General features: G+C 46.4%; 1 protein-coding gene across 13 annotated transcripts in view; it reads left to right on the top strand.

Moving 5' to 3' along the window:
* EPB41L3 (erythrocyte membrane protein band 4.1 like 3) overlaps positions 1-19,454 on the top strand; it is a 114,198-nt gene that overhangs the window by 34,005 nt on the left and 60,739 nt on the right. For all 13 annotated transcript variants that reach the window (XM_068147578.1, XM_068147577.1, XM_068147587.1 and 10 more), the window contains 2 exons: positions 3,940-4,145; positions 12,238-12,435. In XM_068147578.1, the coding sequence (XP_068003679.1) occupies positions 3,951-4,145; positions 12,238-12,435 (393 nt within the window). In that variant the 5' untranslated portion in view covers positions 3,940-3,950. Of the gene's footprint in view, positions 1-3,939; positions 4,146-12,237; positions 12,436-19,454 lie in introns of those variants that run through there.

Here is a 19,454-nt window from a genome sequence, read left to right as displayed (position 1 = left end):
ATGCTTCATAAAGCTGTGTTTTATGGGGCTAATTTAGCTCACAATCAGCCAAGATACAAATGTTCATTAGGAGAGAAGCCATAATGGTGCAAAAGGAGCTTCCAGAGATGTGGTGGTGGCATCTGAAGGAAGACAGACTGTTCATTCCTACCAACTGGTAATCTGGTCCTGTATAGATTAATGCCTCAATGGACTTGGGTTGTTTCTGAACAGCTCTTTCTGTAGCTGCTTTCCCAGCAGGACTAGGACAGTGATCACCCTCCTGGCCTGGCACTGGTGAGGCCTTATCTCCTCATGTTCAGATGGAACCTCCTGGGTTCCACTTTGTGCCCGTAGCCCCTTGTACTCTCACTGGTCACCACTGAAAAGAGTCTGGCCCAATCCTCTTGCACTCTACCCTTAACTCTTGACCATCATTGAGAAACTCCCCTCTCAGGCTGCTCTTCTCCAGGCTAAACAGCCCCAGGTCTTCCAGCCTTTCCTCCTCACAGAGATGTTCCATTTCCTTAATCATCCTTATAGCCTTTCACTGGACTCTCTCCAGTAGTTCCCTGTTTCTCCTGAACTAGGGAGCCCAGGACTAGCTACAATACTCTAGACAAGGCCTCACTAGGGCAGAGTAGAGGGACAGGAGAATCTCCCTTGACATTTTCCAAAAAAGTGCTACAACTCAATAATCTTGTCTTTGGAGACCTTTGGGGCCATTAAGGCTTCACCAAGAGTAGATCCTGCCTGACCAAGCTAGTGGCTTTCTACAATGCTGTTAACTACATCAGTGGACAAGGGATGAACAACAGGTGTCATCTATCTGGACTTTTGTAAAGCCTTAGATACAGTTCCCCACAGTAGCCTTCTCTCTAAACTGGAGAGATAGGGATTTGATGGGTGGACTGTGCACTGGCTAAGGAATGGGTTGGATGATCACATTCGAAGGGTAGTGGTAATGGTTTGATTTCCAGATGGAGACAGGTGATGAGTGGTATGCCTCAAGGTTCCATAGTGGGACCAGTGCTGTTCAATATCTTCATCAATGATATAGACAGTGAGATTGAGTGCATCCTCAATGGGTTTGCAGGTGATACCAAGCTGAGTGGTGTGGTTGATGCCATCCACAGTGACTTGGACAGGCTGGACAAGTGCCTGCAGGAGAACCTCACGAGTTTCAATAAGGTGAAGTGCAAGGCACTACATCTGGGTTGGGGCAACCCTCAATATCAATACAGGCTGAGAGAAAATGAAGTTGAGAGCAGATGTGCAGAAAAGAACTTGGGGGTACTCGTGGGTGAGAAGCTGGACATTAGCCAACGATGTGCACTTGCATCCCAGAAGGCAAATTGCACCCTGGGCTGCATCAAAACCAGTGTGGCCAGCAGATTGAGAGAGGTGATTCTGCCACTCTGCTGTGGTTGAGACCTCACCTGGAGTACTGTGTCCAGCTGTGAGACCCCCAGCACAAGAGGGAAATGGACCTGCTGGAGCACCGCTCAGCCTAGAGAGGGCTCCAGGGGGACCTTACAGCTGCATTTCAGTATCTGAAGGGGACCTATAAGAAGACTGGGGAAGGACTTTTTAGAAGGGCTTGTAGTGATAGGACAAGGGGCAATGGCTTGAAACTAGAGCAGGGTAGATTTAGGTTGGACATAAGGAGGAAGTTCTTTACAGTGAGAATGATAAAATACTGGAACAGGTTGCCTAGGAATATGGTTGAGGCCCCATCCCTGGAGACATTCAAGGTCAGACTCAATATGGCCCTGGCTAGCCTGATGTAGTTGGAGGTGCCACTGAGCAGGGGGATTGGACAAGGTGACATTTGAGGCTCCCCTCAAAGCCAATGCAGTCTGTGAATCTGGCCTCATTTTAAACACTTTTTGTCAATCTTGTTACACATTTAAGTAACAAAAGGCTTCTACTTTGTGTTGTGATCTTTCATAAGCCTGCTCCTCCGAGTAAATACTGTGGAGTATGTGAAGAGTTCTCGTGGTAGCCCAACAGATGAATGAGCAGATGTATGTTGTGTGGGACTGGGTGTTCTGACACAGTAGCTATGGTTACCAGGTTAACACAATCACAGCCCCTTGGTGAACAGAAATAGGTTGCAGCAGAAGGGTTTGGGTTTGAGTGACTTCAAAGCAAGATGCTGAAGGAGAGGATCACGAGGTCTGAGAACGTATGAGTAACAAACATGAAAGCATGCTCTGCTCAACTGGCACAGAGCCTGCTGCTTCAAACCTTTGTTTTGATACAAAATCACAGTATTTTTGTAAAGCTTTAAAGCTGGTATGGAGTTTGAGGGTTGGGTGCCAAACACATTTCTGTAACAGTGCTGTTTAATTGAAAGAGTGAAGATTGGTGGTGAATATTGCTAGGACTTTGAGGTTGTTCATCCTGCAGAAGAGGAGGCTGAGGGGAGACCTCATTGCTCTCTACAACTACATGAAGGGTAGTTGGAGCAAGGAGGGGTCCAGCCCCTTCTTCTTGATGACAAGCAACAGTACCACAGGAAATGGCTACAAGATGAACCAGGGGAGGTTCAGGCTGGATGTTAGGAAATACTCTGAAAGGGTTCTCAACCATTTGAATGGAGGCAATGGAGGCACTGTCCCTGGAGGAGTTCAAACAGTGTGTAGACCTAGCACTTAGGCACATGGTTTAATGTTGACCCTTTAGTGCTGGGTTAAGGGCTGGATATCTTGGAGGTCTTTTCCAACCAGTTATATTTTGTTATTCTGTGGTTTTCATTTTGGTTTAGTGCTGGAGAAAGTTTGGTTCAAACAGAAACTTCTCACATTTGTGGAATGTCAGACTCCCTTTATGATAATTCTAACACTTAGAACAATTCAGTGGAAATGTTTATCTTCTCTTATGGATGCTTTCACACACAGAAGGAAATTACAGAGGCCTGGCTAAATTCAAGCAGAAAAGGAGGTTGCACTAGGTGGTTTCCAGAGGTCACTTCCCAGCCCTATCATTCTGTGATTCTATGATATAACTGGGCTGAAGAACACTTCTACTTGATGTTTGTGGCCTCACCCCAGATGTTTCTAGGTCATATGTTGCTTGGAAGAATCAAAAGTCCACATCCAAAAGCGAGTGCAGGTCTTGACTTCATTGTAAGAACAACAACTCAATGTTTTCAGAAGTTTCCACCTAATTTAGAAACCCAAACTGCAGTGAATTGTGTTTGATTTAGGGTCCTCAAGCACATGAACTTTCTTCAAGATGTTAACACTGGTTTAATGAGTTATGGACTGAGTCATTGATAAAGATATTGAACAAAACTGGGAGGCCTGGAACACCTCTGCTCTGAGGACAGGCTGAGAGAGTTGAAGTTGTTCCGCTTGGAGAAGAAGAGGCCCTAGGGAGACCTTCTTATATCCTTTCAGTACTTCAAGGGGCTGATCAGAAAGCTGGGAACAGACTTCTGAGCAGGGCCTGTTGTTACAGGACAAGGAATGATGTTTGAAACTAAAAGAGGGAGATTCGGACTAGAGAGAATGAAGAAATTGTTTACAGTGAGGGGTGTGAGACCCTGTCCCAGGTTGCCCAAAGATGTGGTAGATGCTCATCCTTGTAAACATCCCAGATGAAGTTGGATGGGGCTGAGAGGAAACTACCCTAGACAAAGATGTCCCTGCTGAATGCAGGGTGGTTGGACTAGATGAGCTTTAATGGTCCCTTCCAATCCAAACCATTCTATGAATATGAAGGCCTAATATCTGTAGAATAAGATCTTATGGCAATATGCCTTAGAGTATGGATGCATTTAGACCTGGCCTTTTGCACCAGGGAAGCTTTCCTGGGGATCTCATTGGGCCACTGTATCTTTAAAGGCTGAGCAGACTAAGACTAAAACTTGGGGCTTGATGATTCTCCATTTAGTAATCCCAGTTTACCATCTAGGGGACTGCACTCAGTAGATCTGCTCTCCTTGATTTACAGAATCACCAACCATGACCACAGAATCGGGATCAGACTCGGAGTCCAAGGATAAAGAGCAGGATCAGCAGGAGGACCCTACACAGCAAGGGGCAGCCGAGACCCAGCCACAGGACCAGCAGCAGCAGCCACCAAGTGAAGAGCATCAGAAGGCTCTTGAGCAGTTCTCGGCCGTGGCAGCTCACAGCACACCAGTGAAGAAGGAGCAGGTAAGGAGCCTGTGGACACAGTGAGCTGTGAGACCACCTAAAGCTTCTGGGAAATAGCAAGCCTGGTGTGTTACAAATGGGGATCGCTCTTCACAGACATACGGAGGGGTGTTTGGTGTGATGTTGCTGGTTGGGTTTTTGTGGTGTTTTGAAGTTCATGTCAGGCTTTTCAGCCTTCTGTCCTCAAATGTAAAGGCAACCTTACTTAGCACGAGAAGGACATGAACCTCTTGGGGCGTGTTCAGAGGAGGCCACAAAACTAATAAGAGGGCTGGAACCCCACTCCTGTGAGGATGGGCTGAGAGAGTTGCGCTTAGGCAGCCTGGAGAAGAGAAGGCTCAGGGGAGACCTTACTGTAGCCTTTCAGTACTTACAGGAAAGCTGGGGGCAGACTTCTGCACAGGGCCAGTTATGACAGCACAACAGGTGATGGATTTAAACTGAAAAAGGGAGATTCAGACTAAAGAGAAGGAAGAAATCATTTATGCTAAGACCCTGTCCCAGGCTGGCCAAAGAGGTAGAAGATGCTGCATCCCTGAAACCATTCCAGGTCAGTTTGTCTGGGGCTCTGAGCCATCTGCTCTAGTTGCAGATGCCCCTGCTGACTGTATGGGGTTTGGACTAGGTGACCTTTAAAGATCCCTTCCAATCCAAACCATTCCATGATTATATGAAGGAATCAAGAGACGTCTTCGATCTCACGATTGCATTAGACAGCAAACAGTGCCACTTTTTAAAACACTGAAGATGTTTTCAGAGTTCATTTCTTCTTTGACACCTGCTGAAAGCTGATTTCATGCTTGCTTGTCTGATGTGTGAGCCATGAAGCATCTGTGGTCCCTTAAGCTTCTCATAGTCCTTAAATGACTGCATCCTAATGAATTTAACTTTTCATGTAATGAGTTTCAGAAGAGCTCTCTCATGCTTTTCTTTTGGGTTCATCATTGCAATTATTAAATTTGTGGAAGGTGCTTTCTTTTTCCTGTTAATAATTTCCAGTCAGTAGGATTAAGAGATAATATTCTTCATGGGTTAGTGACACACAGTTAATGAGGTACCTGCAAATCACCTCTCTAAGCTCCACAAGGTTGTGACCACCATTTGATGGCATTCACCTTTGAAGAATGGAATGTATCAGCCTAACTCCTCCTCTTCTCCACCCTTTAATATTAAAGATCAGGTTGGTTGAAGTGAGATCCTGTTGTTTTACCTGGTTGGGAGCACTGCTGGGGATGCAAGCAGATGTAAAGTGTCTCTTACAGTTGCCACCAATACTCCTGGAGAGGCTGGTCCTGGACATTGTGTTGAGTTTTAAGCTTTTTCCATAGAGCTACAACTCAGACTTGGTGATGATGTGGAAAAAACGGGGGGTGAGCAGTTTGAGATGTAAAGTATTTTTCATAGAATCATAGACTGGTTGGGTAAAAAGGGACTTTTAAGGTCATCTAATCCACCCCCCCTGCAGTCAGCAAGGACATCTTCAACTAGAGCAGGTTGCTCAGAGCCCCAGATAACCTGACCTGGCATGATTCCAGGAGGGGACATCTACTACCTTCCTGGGCAACTTCGGCAACCTCATCATCCTCAGTGTAAAACCTTTCTCCCTTCTCTCTAGTCTAGATCTCCCTTTTTTCAGTTTAAACTCATCATCCCTTGTCCTGTTGACAGATTTTTGTATCCCTCCAAGTTAGGGATGTGTTATGTAAATAGCTGAGACAACAAGTAACTCTGGGACCAAATTAGAAGAGTTTTCTCAGGTCTGATTTCTAATATCTCAAAAGGTAGACAGGTTTTTCATGTTTATTGCTCTGGGAAAATCAACCATTGAAAGACCTCCTTTTTTGTTTTTGATTGCTGACCATTTTTACCATCAATAACCCTTGATGAGCATCATAGAATCACAGAATCATTTGATTGTAAGAGGCCTTTAAGATCATCAAGTCCAACCATTCACCCACCACTGCCTCACTCCATGCCCATCAAAGACTTCTCTGCTCTTGCTCCCACACCCATTGGCTGTGTGTCAGGACAATTTTGGTCTATGAAACGGATCAGAAATTGCAGGTGGTTCATTTGGGGGAGGCAGGGCTGCTCATCCAGAAGAAAAGGGTGCTGCTCAAAAGGGTATTAATTAAATTGTAATTCCATCAGGCCTAGGCATGAATGTTACTAATTTTGTTCTTCCAGACATCTTCAGTCATCTTTCCACACCAAGTTTCCTTTCAACTTAAAAAAAACCACAAGACAAACCCCAAAATAACCACAACCCTCCCCCAGCCTGACACTGGAAGACACTAAGCTTGTCCATCTCTGTGTAGTTTTGGAGACATGAGATGATCTCATGTGTTGCATGATCCCTTACTTTCCCAAAGATCACCCATGGGCAGGTATCTACAGAACCCTGGATAGAAGAAGTATCTTAGTGGAGGGATATATGAGACCTTCCCACTGAGGGCTGTGAAACACTGGAACCTTAACAGTGTAGCCCAGAGAGGTGGTGGATGCCCCATCCTTGGAACTGTGCCAGGTCAGGTTGTTTGGGGTTCTGAGCAACCTGCTGTAGTTGAAAGTGTTCCTGCTCACTGCAGGGGGATTGGACTAGATGAATCCCAGAGGTCCCTCCCAACTCCTACTGTGCTGGGATTCTGTGATTCTGTGATTCAGGAGGGGTTGCACTTCCCCTGTCACAGTAAGGTACAATCAGAGAGAGAGAGATGAGAGAACTTATGCTCAAAACACAGACAACCTGAAGCAACCTGAGTTATAGAAACATGTCTACATCACTGAAAACACTGCAAACCCACAGCATCAAAATGTTTTGGAGAAGAGCTTAGGAGAAAATCCAACTGTGCTTGCAGAGTTCAGAAGCAGTTTTCTGAGTACATGGCTTTTTCACTGACCAGTTTCATTTTTTTTCCTCAATAACAGGATGTCAGGTTTCTTTAGGGAGAACAGGCTTAATCCAGTCTGAAGGTCCCTCAAGTGCCTGAACATGTCAGCATAGTTTGGGGGATCTTCTCTAACAATTCTTGGCATGTTTTGTTCTCTAGACACAGAAGAGAAAATCCTTTGTATGATTTTAAACAAGGCACGTTTCCTTAATCTTAAGGCATGCAGGAACTTTCACAAACAAAATAACCTCAACATCATTAAAACAATAAACCAAAAAAGATTTCTGCTGTGGTCTTGAGTCCCTGAGTGTCTTCACATGAAGGAAAACAATCATAATCCATAAGAGCTCATAGGCTGAGGGTGCTTCTAAACTTCAAATGGCTCAGGAGTGCCCTTCTTGTTGTGGGCTTTCCCCTAAAGCTGCTTTCCTGTTTTCTTCATAAAGATTCATTCCACCTTCATAAAGATTGATTGACTTTTTGTGTTGGGTGTTTTTTGCTGAGGTGGTTTGGCAGCTCTCACGTGTGGAGTTGAACAAGCCAGGGACAGGATATTTCTCCCACTGTTGCCACCTACACACATAAGTGTGCACCCTCCTAGGCAGATTTCTTCAGTCAGACACATGGAAATCATGCAAGAGTCCCTCTGTCCAGCTCTTCACAGAGGCCCTCAAAACAGGTGATATCTTGATGATGATACTATGAAATTCAGTAAGGACAAGTATAGAGTCCTGCACCTGAGGAGGAGTAACACCAGGCACCAGTACAGACTGGGGGTCATCCTGCTGGAAAGCAGCCCCGTGGAGAATGACCTTGGACTTCTAGTGGACAGCAAGTTCTCCATGGGACAGCAATGTGCCCTTGTGGCCAAGAAGGCCAATGGCAGCCTAGGGTGCATCAAGAAAAGTGTGTCCATGAGGTTTAGGGAGGTTCTCCTCTCCCTCTACTCTGCCCTGGTGAGACAGTATGTGGAATACTGTGTCCAGTTTTGGGCTCCTCAGTTGAAGAGAGAAAGAGTTCTACTGGAGAGAGTCCAATGGAGAGGTACAAGGATGATTGGGGGACTTGAACATCTCTCATATGAGGAAAGACTGAGAGAACTGGGGCTGTTTAGTCTTGAGAAGAGAAGCCTGAGACGGGATCTTACTAGTGTTTGTAAATATCTGAGGGGTGGATGTCAGGATGAAGGTTCCAGTCTCTTTTCACTGGTGCCTAGTGATAGGACAAGGAACAACAGGTATAAGCTGGAGCACAGGAGTTCCTACCTCAATATGAGGAGAAACTTCTTTATGGTGGGGATGATGGAGCACTGGAACAGGCTGCCCAGAGAGGTTGTGGAGTCTCCTCTGGAAACTTTCAAAACTCACCTGGATGTGTTCCTGTGAGGCCTGCCCTAGGTGACCCTGCTTTGGCATGAGTATTGGCCTCTATGATCTCTAGAGGTCCCTTCCAACCCCTAACATTCTGTGATTCTGTGATTTCAGTCTTGTGGATACTTGGAATAGTGTGTTCAGTTTTGGTCCCTGCTGGACAAGAAAAATGTGGACAGGCTGGAGGTGCTCCAGAGAAGGGTCAGAAAGATGATCCAAGGACTGGGAAGCTGCCATGTGAGGAAAGGCTGAAAGAACTGGGTTCAGGCTTGGGAAAAGAAGGCTCAGGGTAGACCTTATCACCATGCTCCAGTATTTAAAGCTGGCTACAAAGGGGATGGGAGACTCCTTTTTTATAAAGAGTCACATGGAAAAGCTCTGGGGTGATAGGGACAAATCACTCCTCAGAAGATTCCAGTTGGTCGCTGGAAGACAATTTTTCACAAGGACAGCCAGCCATGGAAATAATCTCCCCAGAGAAGTGGTGGAGTCCAACAACACTGAACGCTCAGCTGGACAGTGTTGGGCCATCATGTCTAGATTGTGCTTTCCCCAAAAAAGGTTGGACCAGATAATGCTTGAGGTCCCTTTGAACTTGAGATTCTGTGATTCTATGGTCGCTTTCCTTTGGGTGCAGTAGGTTGGACTGCTTGCCATCTGCCCACGTCGGTGGTAGAGGCATAGCTTGCCTCAAGTCTTTCTGTGAACCCTGGGGAGGGACACCCTCCTCTCATCACAGCCCCTGTGAGCATTAAATGCTGCATGAGCAGCTAATCCACTGACATACTCTGTGCCTCCATCGCCCACCAGCCTTGTGAGGACCTTGATATCCAGACACTGAACTTGTTTCCAAGTGCTGGAAGGGGAAAGTCCTTCAGTGCTGGAAGGAGAACATACTCCAGCTGGCACTAGGTCAGGGAAGAGCAGGGGAAGAGCCAGCTGGCAATGGGATGCTCCTGAGGAAGAACATCCATGGCTCAGGGGATGAGGTGGATTTTGAAAGCAGCTTTTATGTTGCTTTCTGATCTTTTGCAGTCCCAATTTCTTCTTGTTTCCCCACCAAGGGAAGCCCAGGAGGCCTTTGCTGTGTCCTTTCTTGCGGGAATAGAGGAGAGTGGATCTTGCCTCAGCTCTTTGCAGTTTGCTAAGGCTTTGGTGGGAGCTGGCAAGTTAAAATAGTGGTGATAGAATTGCTTTGTTGGAAAGAGACCTTTAAGACCAAGTCCAGCCATTAACCCAGCACTGCTAGCTCATCACCAAGTTCCTCTTTTGTTCATTCACCCAGAGGCAGGGGGGAAGGAGGTGGCTTGTTTGCATGGAATCTCAGGGTTATGTGATGCAACGTTACACTGCTCTCAAAGCAGATTAAAGCTTTTGGGTGGATTTGCTCCATTCTCATGAAGGTTTATTAGGTACAATGAATGGAAACAGATGTGGAGGATTAATTTATTTCCAGCAATGCTTGTTGCTATTCAGAGCCAAAAAAGGTTTGTTTTTTCCTTGTAGTGAGATAACAGAAAGATGCTATTTATTGTATCTTATTTATTGTATCTTATTTTATTTATTGTATCTTATTTTATTTTAACATTACATTAGTTTTTATTTAACTCCAGTTGAGCTTTTGTTTGGAGACTCTCAGACTCAAAACTGGTAAGAAATGGGGTGACTTCTCATCCCTCTACTCTGCCCTAATGTGGCCACAGTTGCCGTAATGGGTCCAGCTCTGGGCTCTCCAGTTCAAGAGAAACTGGGAGCTACTGGAGAGAGTTCAGTGGAGGCTCCAAAGGTGCTGAGGGGCCTAGAACATGTCTGTGAGGAAGACAGGCCGGGAGACCTTGAGGCCTTGAGCACAAGCCCTATGAGGAGAGGCTGAGGGAGCTGGGATTGTTTAGCCTGGAGAAGAGGAGGCTCAGGGGTGACCTCATTGCCCTCTACAACTACCTGAAAGGTGGCTGTAGCCGGGAAGGGGTCAGTCTCTTCTCCCAGGCAGCCAGCACCAGAACAAGAGGACACAGTCTCAAGCTGCACCAGGGGAAGTTTAGGCTCGAGGTGAAGAGAAAGTTCTTCACGGAGAGAATCATTCGTCATTGGAATGTGCTGCCCAGGGAGGTGGTGGAGTCACCGTCCCTGGAGGGATTCAAGAGGGGATTGGACGTGGCACTTGGTGCCATGGTCTAGTCATGAGGTCTGTGATGACAGGTTGGACTCGATCATCTTTGAGGTCTCTTCCAACCTTTGTGATACTGTGACCTGGGGCTTGTTTAGCCTGGAGAGGAGCTGCCTGAGAGGGGATCTTCTCAATGCTGATCAAGAGCTAAAGGGTAGGGAGAAAGAGGATGGTGCCAGATTCACTGATGCCCAGCTAGCAGACAAGAGGCAATGGGCACAAACTGGAACCCAGGAAGTTCCATCTGAATATGAGGAAAAAATTCTTTGTTGTGAAGGTGCTGGAACCCAAGAGCAGGCTGCCCAGAAAGGTTGTGGAGTCTCTTAGATAGATTCTTAACACACCTGGACTTTGTGATCCTGGGCAACCTTCTGTGGTGACCCTGATTTAGCATGCAGGATGGACTAGGTGATCTCTAGAGGTCCCTTCCAAACCCCACCATGCTGGGATTATGGCTGTGGCACAGGGCTGTTGCTAGGAAGGGTGAACCACTGTGGAGCAAGTCTGGCATTCATCTTGCTTCGTCGAGGACCATGGGCTGTGCTCCATCATGGCCACTCCTCACGTAGTCTGATCCACAAATAAACCTAAGCAAAAGGAAGAGAACTTGTTTCTTCTTGCCCCTTTCTTCTGCAAGACATTTGCCTTTCAAACAGCAGCCACTTCTCACCAGCTCAAAGGACTTGCCAGGCATTCAAAGCAAGCAGAACTCAGTCCCTCATCGTCTATTTAGCAGCCATTACCCAGCCAATTGCACAGCAAAGGTGTCAGACTCCTGGCTCCCAGCCTCTTTGTTTAACCCTTTGCTCAGGGAACCTTTTGTCATCCCCTGCACCCCAGCAGCCCACTGCACATTCACACTGTTGTGGGGGGATCCATATCCTCAGTCAGGGGACTGTTTTGGTGGGTGAAAACCTGGACATGAGCCAGTAGAAAGCTCTCAGCCCAGAACCAGCTATGTCATGGGCTTCATCCCCACCAGTGTCAACGGCAGATGGTGGGAGGGGATTCTGCCCCTCTGCTCGGCTCTGTGAGGCCTCACCTACAGTGCTGGGTCTGGCTCTGGAGTCCTCAGCACTGGAGAAACATGAGCCTGTTGGAGCAGAGCCAGAGGAGGCCACAACAATGATGCAAGGGCTGGAAACCCTCTGCTGTGAGAGCAGGCAGAGAGGGTTGCAGTTCTTCAGCCTGGAAAAGAGATGGGAAGACTTTCCAGTACTTACAGGGTGCCAGGGAGTCACTATGCCTGGAGGTGTTCAAAAAGCTTGCAGATACAGCACTTTGGGACATGGTTCAATGGGCATGGTGGTGCTAGCTCAGTGTTTGTACTCAATGGTCTTGAGAGGCCTTTTTCAACTGAAACAATTCTATGATTTGATAAAAAATCTGGGCCTGTTGTGACAGGACAAGGGGTGACCTTTAAAGGTCACTTCCAACCCAACCATTCTGTTATTTTGGATTGAGAAGAGAAGGTTGGGAGGAATGTGGACAATATGGGAAATCTTTTCTGTAGCTAACAACAGCGCTGTCCTACATCAAGATCTTTTCTCACACAAGTCCCACACTTAGACACACTACAGACCTTGGGTGCTAGGTGGGTGGTGTGGTCCATGGTGCAATTGGCTCATCTTCCTTCAAAAAGTCTACTTTCTTTCTCTTCATAGGCCACAGAGAAAGAACAGGAGTTTGCTGCTGCAAGTGCCAAACAGCTGGAATACCAGCAGCTGGAGGACGACAAGCTCTCTCAGAAGTCATCATCTAGCAAATTGTCCAAGTCTCCTCTGAAGATTGTCAAGAAGCCAAAAAATATGCAGTGCAAAGTGACCCTCCTGGATGGATCCGAATATGCCTGTGAGGTTGAGGTAAGCTGCTTTTTGGCTGCTTTTTTTCATCCTGTCTGAAGGAAAAGAGTTGAAATTAGCTTATTGACTTAGGTAAAAGAACGAAAGACCTGGCACTTCATCAATGCCAAGCACAGAAGTGCTTCTTGTTTTCTCTGGAGGTTGAAGATACTGCACAAATTCGAGCTGGATGAGGGATCATGAGCAGTTGCTGGAACAGCCAGAGATTGTGGATCAATTTTATGTCACCACATCCCACAGCAGAGCACAGAAGATGAATTATTTGCAGCAAAGGCCATCAACAAAGAAGATTTTATCCCATCAGGCTTTTACTTTCCTTAGTACTGTGATGAATCTAGACTCACACTGAGGCATGGTCCTAACAGTAATTCTGACCATTGTGAGATCAGAGAAACCCAAAGGAGAAGTCAGGAGCAAGTAGATGTGAGAGTGGTGGGGTTTATGGCCTTCTTCACCATATCTGTGAAGCATGGTTCTGTGAGCACACTGCCCAGCATCATGTCAAGGCAGGGTTTGGAATCTCTCCAGAGAAGGAGATTCCACAGTCTCTATGTTCCAGGGCTTTATCACCCTCAAATTGAAGGTTTCTCCTCATGTCCAGATGAAACCTCCTAGGTTGCAGCTTGTGCCTGTTGCCCCTTGTCCTGTTGCTGGGCTCCACTGAAAAGAGTCTGGCCCCATCCTCTTGCCTCCCACCCTTTAGCTCTTGATGAGCATTGGGAAGATTGTCTCTCAGGGTGCCCTTCTCCAGCCCCAGGTCTCTCAGCCTCAATTCCTTAAAAGAAAGCCAAGGGCGACAAAGCACACATGGTAATCCAATGTTGAGTATTTCCATTCCATGTGCTTAATCCACTTGACTGCACCTTCTGATGTGGATGGTGGCCTGGCATAGGGATGTGGCAGTAGACATGATTCAGAAATGTCACCTTGTTGTCAGCTCCTGTCTTCCATCTCTGTCTGGGTGTCATGCATCTGATCACTGAAAGCTGCAAAGCAATGTCATCTCAAAGGACCAGAAACTTAGAAACCTAGCAAGACCAGGGATTTTCACCCTGTACTTGGCACTGGTAAGGCCTCACCTTGAATACTGGGTTCAGTTTTGGGGCCCTCATTAGGTGAAGGACACTGAGGTGCTAAAGCATGTCCTGAGCAGGGCAACAAAGCTGATACAGGGTCTAGAGCACAGGACATATGGGGAGCAGCTGAGGGGACTGGAACTGTTTACCCTGGACAAAAAGGACGCTGAGAGGAGACCTTCTCACTCTGTTCAACTCCCTGAAAGGAGGTTGGAGCCATGTGGGCATTGGTCTCTTCTCCCAAGTAACAACTGATAGGATGAGAAGAAAGAGCCTTGGGTTACACCAGGAGAGGTTTAGGTTGGAACTTCTTCACTGAAGAGGTTCTCAAATACTGGAACAGGTTCCCCAGGGAGGTGCTTGGATCCCCATCCTCGGAGGTGTTTCAAAGATGCAGAGATGTGGTGCTGAGGGACATGGTTTAGCACCAGCCTTAGCAGAATTAGATAATGGTTGGACTTGATGATCTTAAAGGTGCTTTCCAACCAAAATGATTCTGTGATTCTGATTCTGAGCAGAATAATGACTCTGACAGTGAGTCTTGACTGGGATGTGGGCCAGTTATTTATCTCTCCAGAATTGCATTCCCTGGTCTGGGAGTTGGGGATGATTATTGAATCCATCAGTTACTCCATGCAGTGCTTTGCAAATGACAGAGGCTTTTATGGATGTGAAATATTAATATCATTTAAAGGAGCTTATTGCTCTCAAGCAGAGCACAACCTACATCTTATCAATTATGTGTTCATCCTGTTAATGACCTGACAGCCCAAATTGCCTCTACTCATGGATGGAGCATCTCTGGAGATATTTTTGAGGCATCTTTGGTTAATCCATTACCCTCCTTGGTGTCCTTTGTTTCAGGAGCCCCTCTTTCTTCATATTTAATGCAGAGCATCTCCACCACCTTCTTCTGTAACTCTCAATGTGTCTCAGGGCCAGCATTTTGCAGGATTTTTTCATGCTGTATGAGATGTATCTACAGGGGGACGTGTAGTGGAGCTAACTTCAAAGCTGAGCATTACAGTGGTTCATCTAACCTGGTCTCCCTTCAGTGAAAGGATCTGAAGTAAATGCCAGGTAAAAGCTTCCTCCTGAGGTGTCCCTCAGTGTCACTGCCTCTGTGCTGTGTCTATCCTGACACAGAGTCTTCGATCCAGTAAGACACTCCAAGCCACAACAAGGTTAAGGAGGTAACCCAACCTGTTCAGTCGTCCTCCTTCAAACCCATAAACCAAAAGTGTTACCATCTGTACCCTCACGTTTGCTCTTCTCTGGGAGCCTACAGATAGCAGCAGGGAGCTCATTAAGAGAAGTGTTTCCTTTCAGAGGCAGGATGGCCACCAAATGGTGCTTCACCTGTCCAGGCACAGCTCTTGGCTTCTGGAGCAGAAGTATTTGTGGTTCACTGACTGTACAGTTGATTGCCCCTGGCACTTTGTCAAAGGGTGACTTTGTTTCTCCCATGTCATGAGGAAGCTGGAGGATTCTAATGTGTGCTCAGTCAGAGGAGTTAACTTGTTCTGCTCAGAGGAATGCTGACCAGTGATTTCCAGATGGATGTCCACCCCTGGTGGAAGTACCTAACTTTGTGCTCTGCCTTGTGCTTTTATACCCAGTATCAGGATCAGAAATGCACCAAATCCACAGTTGTGGCCAAAACTGCACTGCAGAGCAGCAGCTGAGCACTGCCTTGTGAAGCAAGCCAGACTTTGCATTTGTTGGTTTGAAGAACTAAAGAAATCAAGATCCAAAATGATTTCAGATAACCTTAAATAAGACATCACAGAATGGTTTGGGTTGGAAGGCACCTTTAAAAGTCATCCAATCCAAACCTGTCAAAGCCTCATCCAACCCAAACCTGTCAAAGCCTCATCCAACCTGTCCTGGATTTTTCCAGAGGTGGGGCATCCACCAGCATTCTGGGCAACCTGGGCCAGTGTCTCTTTACCCTCACAGTAAAAGATTTCTTCCTATCTAGTTTAAATCTCCCTCTTCTAGTTTAAACCTTTCCCTCCTTGCCCTGCCACAGCAGGCCCTGTTGAAAAGATTGTCCCATCTCTCCTTTATGTACTGAAGGCCACCAGGTCTCCCAGAAGCCTTTCTTTTCTCCAGGCTTAACAACCCAAACTCTCTCAGCCTGCCCTCACAGCAGAGGGCTTCCAGCCCTCACATCATTGTTGTGGCTTCCTCTGGCCCTGCTCCAACAGGTCCATGTCTCTCCTGTGCTGAGGACTCCAAGTCTGGGCCCAGCACTGCAGGTGAGGTCTCAGCAGAGCTGAGGGGCAGAATCCCCTTCCTCCACCTGCTGTCCATACTGCTGTGGAGCAGCCCAGGAGATGGTTGGCTTCTGGGCTGTAAGTGCACATTGTCATGCCCAACTTTTCACCCACTAGCACCCCCAGGTCCTTCCCCACAGAGTTGCTCTCCAGCTCTTCATCTCCCAACCTGGATTCATTGCTTGCCCCCGTCTGCCCGTGTCTATATGATAACTCTGGTTTTGAATGTATAGAAAGAATGCATCTCACCATTTTGCAGCTCAGGCTACTCTGAAGTCACCTGAGGATGTGGGGAAACCCAGTACTAAGAAAATGAAGTCTCTGTGAGTGAGAAGGTTCATCACATGCCCAGGTCCCAGGAGGATATAAACCCCAAGCACAGTGTATTTTTACCAATCACAGAATCATTTGGATTGGAAAAGGCCTTTAAGATCTTTGGGGCTGTTCAGCCTGGAGAAGAGAAGGCTCTGGCTGGGGAGGCCTCATAGCAGCCTTCCAGGACCTGAAAGGGTCCTACAAGAAAACCGGGGAGGGACTGTTTTCAGGGGCTTGTAGTGATAATGCAAGGAGGAACGTCTTTAAGCTGCAAGAGGGTAGATTTAGACTGGATATTGTGAAGAAATTCTTTACAGTGAGGGTGGTGAAACACTGGAACAGGTTGTCCAGGGATGTTGTGGATACCTCCTTCCTGGAAGTGTTCAAGGCCAGGTTGGACAGGGCTGTAAACAACTTGGTCTAGTGGAAAGAGTTCCCACTCATGGCAGGGGGAGTGCAATTAGATGATCTTTAAGGTCACTTTCCACCCAAACCATTCTGTAATTCTGTGATCATCGAGTCCAACCAGTCCTCTCCTACCTCAGCTGACCCCCACCCACCGAGAACAGGGGACACCAGTGACGCTTTCAGAGATTCCAGCTTTCCATGTGCTCTGCAGCCTGTCTGGATCCTATGGCAACTCCATTTGATGTAGGGCTGCAGAGATGCCACAGCCAGGCTGCCATGGAAACATTTGCTTTCATTTACTGGTGTCCTGCATGATAAGAAAGTCTGAGCTGTACAGGAATGAAGAAAGAGTATAAATTACCAACGGGTTCCAACAGCTGAGCCTTTGAAAATCAAACCTAATTATTTTCCCATTTATTTAGATGATGCTATAGCTTTCTGATCTCCCTTTGCCATCAGTAATGTGTATATGCTCAGAGCAGGAACAACAAAGGCATATCCCAACCTGGCTTAAGAAGATTCTTCAAAATTAGGCTATGTGTAAGGGAGGGGATGGCAGCTGGTTCCACTCCATCTCCTCATTAAAATGCAGTGGTGTTGAGCACAGAAAATGGAGATGGGGCAGAGAGGGAAGAGAAGGGAAATAAATCCTAGAAATAGCCTAGTTGTACTACAGCACTTGAAACTCCCTTAAAGTGGAAGGAACTCAGAAATTGATTATTTCTGCTTGTTTTCTTGTACCTGAGCACAAACCTGAAGTGGTGCCTTCATTGTACTTAAAGGGGCCAAAAAGAAAGCCGGGGACAGCATTTTGATGAGGGCCTGTTGTGACAGGACAAGGGGTGATGGGTTTAAACCAAAAGAGGGAGATTCAGACTAGAGAGAAGGAAGAAATGTTTTAAGCTGAGGGTGGTTAAGACTCTGGCCCAGGTTGCTCAGAGTGATGGTATGTGCCCCGTCATCATTCCAGGTCAGCTAGTCTAGGCCTCTGAGTACCCTGCTCTAGTTGCAGGTGTCCCTACTGACTGCAGGGGAGTTGAACTAGATGACCTTTAAAGGTCTCTTTCAACCCAAAACTCTTATGACTCAGTGAACAGGTCCCTTTTTGTACTGCACAAGTATCTATTGGTCTCTTCTCTGATCTTGAAGGTCACTTCCAACCTGGTCTGGTCTATTCTATTCTATTCTATTCTATTCTATTCTATTCTATTCTATTCTATTCTATTCTATTCTGTTCTATTCTATTCTATTCTATTCTATTCTATTCTATTCTATTCTCCTTTGTAGCATGTGACAGGATGAGAGGAAACAGATTCAAGTTGCAACAGAGGAGTTTAAGGCTGGACATGAGTAACGATTTCTTCTCCAAAAAGGGTTGGTAAGGCCTGTAACAGGCTACCCAGGGCAGTGATGGAATCATCACCCCTAGCAGGATTGAAAATCTGTGTGGATGTGGTGCTGAGGGACATAGTTTAGCAGTGGACTTGGCAGTGCTGGGTTAATGGTTGGACTTCATGATCTTCAAGTTCTCTTGCAGCCTAAATAATTCTATGATTCTGAGTGCTGAAACTCCTTTTTGGAGACCAAGTGGGCATGGAGAGTGGTGTTTCACATGAATTTTCCTTTTTCCTGTTAAAATGTGAGAGAACATGGACCATTCCTTAAAACATAACAAGTTAAAGGTGGTCGACTTGAAGAGCAGAGAAAAAGCAGACTGATTTCTGCTGTGAAATGGAGAAGAAAGGAGAGAAAAGATCTCACTGCCAGCAAGGAGAGTGCTGACTGACTTCATGTGTTTCTTTTCCTGGCTTGCAAAACTACCTCTTCTTGAAAATCCCTTCTGGGTTCCTGTGTGGCAATGGAGGGACCACACAGCCCCAGTGTCCTCTCCCCACATACCATCCCACCTCTCTTTTCTCCCTCTCACAGTGGACCCACACAGGGAGTTTAACAGCCCTGAATTTCTCCTCTGTTTTGAGGTGGGTTTTAATGTCAGGGAGAAAACCTCTGTTACAAGATGCACTCAGAAGGATCCAGTTTCATTACCCCCTGCACATTTTAATTGTTTAATGAATTCCACACAGCCTCCTGCAAGTGCCCTTCCATGTGAAACTCATTACTGAACCCAAGAGGGAATCTTTTTTTAAGAAGCCTTTTCCTTTTGACCCACTCCTTTCCTTACATTTCAGTTCATTTAATACCAAGAGATGTGGGTTAGCTTTTTGTTGCTTCCTGAGGACCTGTTTTGGTGACTGTGACTGGACTGAGATGCAGCGGCGGCGTCACACAAAATGTTTTCTGTCGCCAGACCTGCTAATTAGGGCTGACTGAGATTAGCCAGAGGATTTGGTTAAGATCTATGTTACCTGACACATGTCAGTAGGAGTCTGAATATGTTCCAGCTGAACAGAGCTAATACACAGCTCTCCAGGCTTGCAAAATACTCTAGGTTGCGCTTTATGAGTTAAAGTAGTTGTCAGCTCAAGAAGCTTAATGGTTTGGAAGTTGATAGTGATGTTGGCCAGCTCATAATCATCAGCTGTGAGGCTGAGCAGAAAGAGGTGTTTGGCTTCCGTTTGGTAACTGAAACAAAAAGATGTTTCAGCTCCCTTTACTAGTGACGATGATGGTGATGATACTGTTGATGTTATTACTGATATTATTGTTGTTGTTATCATCATCACCATTATTGTTACTAATATTAGTAGAGTCGTTGTTGTCATTATAAATTAGTTATTAATATTATTAAATTAGTAGTCAGCACTGGTGAGAACCCAAAATTTAGACAACAGCCAGGGCCAGGGAAGTGACTGTCCCCCTGGACTCAGCTCTGGTGACACTTTGAATACTGGCTTCAGTTTCGGGGCTCTCACTTCAAGGACATTGAGGTTCTGGAGTGGGTCCAGAAGAGGGCAACAAAGCTGGTGAAGGGTCTGGAGAA

Source organism: Melanerpes formicivorus, unplaced genomic scaffold (genome assembly GCF_026170545.1).
Source record: "Melanerpes formicivorus ecotype bairdi unplaced genomic scaffold, bMelFor1.0.p_v2 SCAF_15, whole genome shotgun sequence".
Taxonomy (NCBI): domain Eukaryota; kingdom Metazoa; phylum Chordata; class Aves; order Piciformes; family Picidae; genus Melanerpes; species Melanerpes formicivorus.
The sequence above is the reverse complement of the archived record's forward strand: the minus strand, read 5'-3'. Positions and strand labels throughout refer to the sequence as shown.